This window comes from Scyliorhinus torazame, chromosome 1, assembly GCF_047496885.1.
Source record: "Scyliorhinus torazame isolate Kashiwa2021f chromosome 1, sScyTor2.1, whole genome shotgun sequence".
Taxonomy (NCBI): domain Eukaryota; kingdom Metazoa; phylum Chordata; class Chondrichthyes; order Carcharhiniformes; family Scyliorhinidae; genus Scyliorhinus; species Scyliorhinus torazame.
This window is the reverse complement of record NC_092707.1, coordinates 120,931,255-120,933,835: the sequence shown is the minus strand read 5'-3', so window position 1 is coordinate 120,933,835 and position 2,581 is coordinate 120,931,255. Positions and strand designations below refer to the sequence as shown.

General features: G+C 43.2%; 1 protein-coding gene across 1 annotated transcript; it reads left to right on the top strand.

Moving 5' to 3' along the window:
- Positions 1-393: 393 nt before the first annotated feature.
- Positions 394-2,354, top strand: LOC140411547 (G-protein coupled receptor 12-like). The gene is made up of 2 exons (XM_072500631.1): positions 394-610; positions 965-2,354. The coding sequence occupies exon 2, from the start codon at positions 979-981 to the stop codon at positions 1,960-1,962; it is 984 nt and encodes a 327-aa protein (XP_072356732.1). The 5' UTR covers positions 394-610; positions 965-978; the 3' UTR covers positions 1,963-2,354.
- The last annotated feature ends 227 nt before the right edge of the window (positions 2,355-2,581 follow it).

Sequence of the window (2,581 nt, the reverse complement as noted above, 5' to 3'; positions counted from 1 at the left end):
CAGGTGACGTGCCATGACTCTGCGTCTTTATAGGAAATAAAATGCTCCATGCGTGTTTTATGACACTAAGAGTTTGGTGAGGAAATCCTCCACTCATGTTATAAATCATCATCCTGTTCAGGTGGATGCATCTTACGTAAATTAAAGAAATATTCAGTGAAGATATTTAATTATTGTCCTTTCTGCAATACAGCCATTGTGAATGTGCCCTTGCTCTCGGGTGTGTGTGTGTGTTACTGGGGGCGGGAGCTGGTCACTCAACTTTTATGAATGGAGCTCATTTGCATTCGGCGCGCGTCCCCGCCAGGCTCATGACTGCGCTTCGCCTTGACGTCAGTGAGGTGTCTGCTCTGTGCATCAATCAGTGAGCAGAAGTGAGTCAGTGACTGACTCCTCCGGCGAAACGCTTCAACTCCAGCACCCTGGCACTCTGCAATCTCACTGATGCAGCAGATACCACAGCGACAGGAACCTGCAAGCAGTAGGAGCCGCTCCTCTACTCACAGCCTCGGCTCGCAGTTGTATATCAAGATATATATAATATAAATAATATACTTCTGCTTTGTCTGACAAAAACAAGAACTTGAATGTGCAGCATCTAGGCAAACAGGTAATGCTCAGATTTGCAATGACTGAAATGGGAGCAGAGAGAACAGAAGGGTTTGCAGGAGTGGGTTGATGGCGCTCGGAGAGTTTTTTTGGGTTAAAATGTTGTATCTGCTGTCGCATTTTCTAATGTAAGAGAAGTGAATGCAATTGACATGCATCTTATGTGCGGAGCGGTCATGTTAAGTAGTGATGGAAATGACAAGGTGGGCATGTTTGCATTAAATAAATGGTAAACGATTGTCGAGAAATGTTTTCAGTGTTTACATCGTATCGACTATAACTTTTAATTAGTACACTTATAGTGTCCAGAATTGTTTTTTTTTTAAACTTGTACAAACACGCTTACATGTTACAGGTAACACCAAGAACATGAATGAGAATATCTCTAAAAACTCCACTGACGATCAGTCAGGCTGGTTCGAATCCAATGAGGACAGTTCATCTCTGGATTTAGCCTTTGCAGTTCAGCAGCCCTCACTCAATCCCTGGGACATTGTGCTCTGTGTCTCCGGGACCGTCATCGCCTGTGAAAATGCCATTGTTGTCGCTATCATTTTCTACACGCCAGCTTTGAGAACGCCCATGTTTTTGCTGATAGGGAGTCTGGCCACGGCTGACCTGTTGGCGGGGTTGGGACTCATTGTCCACTTCGTGTTCCTCTATTGCATTCGATCTGAAGTAGTGGGTCTCGTCACAGTCGGACTCTTGGTTGCATCGTTTACCGCCTCGGTGAGCAGCCTGTTAGCCATCACAATCGACCGTTACCTCTCACTGTACAACGCGCTAACTTACTATTCCGAAAGGACTGTCACCCGGACCTACATCATGCTGATCCTAACCTGGACTGTTTCCATCTCCTTGGGTCTGCTTCCCGTCCTGGGTTGGAATTGTCTCAAAGACATCTCCATGTGCAGCATCGTGAAGCCGCTCACCAAGAACAACCTGATCATTCTGTCCATATCATTCTTCATGGTCTTCGGAATGATGCTGCAGCTGTACATGCAGATCTGCAAAATAGTCTGTCGCCATGCTCACCAGATCGCACTACAGCGCCACTTCCTCGCAACTTCTCACTATGTGACAACCAGGAAAGGCATCTCCACACTTGCAGTCATTCTCGGAGCCTTTGCAATCTGTTGGCTACCGTTTGCAATCTATTGTCTGATGGGAGACTACAACTACCCATCTTTATACACCTACATCACCTTCTTACCAGCCATCTACAACTCGATGATAAACCCGGTCATCTATGCTTATCGGAACCAAGATATCCAGAAAGTTCTTTGGACGGTGTGTTGCAGCTGCTTTCCCAACAGACTTTCCTTTCGGTCCAGATCTCCTAGTGATGTCTAGTTCCTTAGAATCCATTCGCTCTAGAAATCAATCGAGTCTTAACAGTGCCTGCCAGTCTCTCAGGAGCTGAAGACTTGTGAAGCGACCAAAGCTCTCCACTCAAACCATTGCACTGAAGCCAAATGGAAATCGGGAAACAAGTGATATTGAGGCTGCAAAAAGAGCCTCTTCGTGGCAAGGACCAAGAAATGAAATGCAACTTAAACACTTTGTGTACTGTACTTGGATTTGCACAATCGTTAAGAAAAAATAAAACAACTGTATAAAACGTACAAGGCACTTTGAATTTCAATCTTTACTGTAACATTGCACAGAGTTTATTTAAATAAAAATAGTCGTTTGTGAGTTTTTGTTTGAGATTTGAGATGTATTCTTGTTTACAATCACCAATAAAAAGGTCATAATTTGTGATAGAAATATTTTCCTCTTTTATTTCAACATTCTCGACAGTTTTTAAGTGTATTCCAACATTTAAACATTTACACAAATTAGCGAGCATCTCCTCAGCTCACTCTTCAAATGTTAAACGTACATTAAACATGATTTAACTGAAGCAACTTCAATAAATTGTTAATTAGAAATCATTTTTTCTTATGCAAAATATGCGGAGGTCCACACT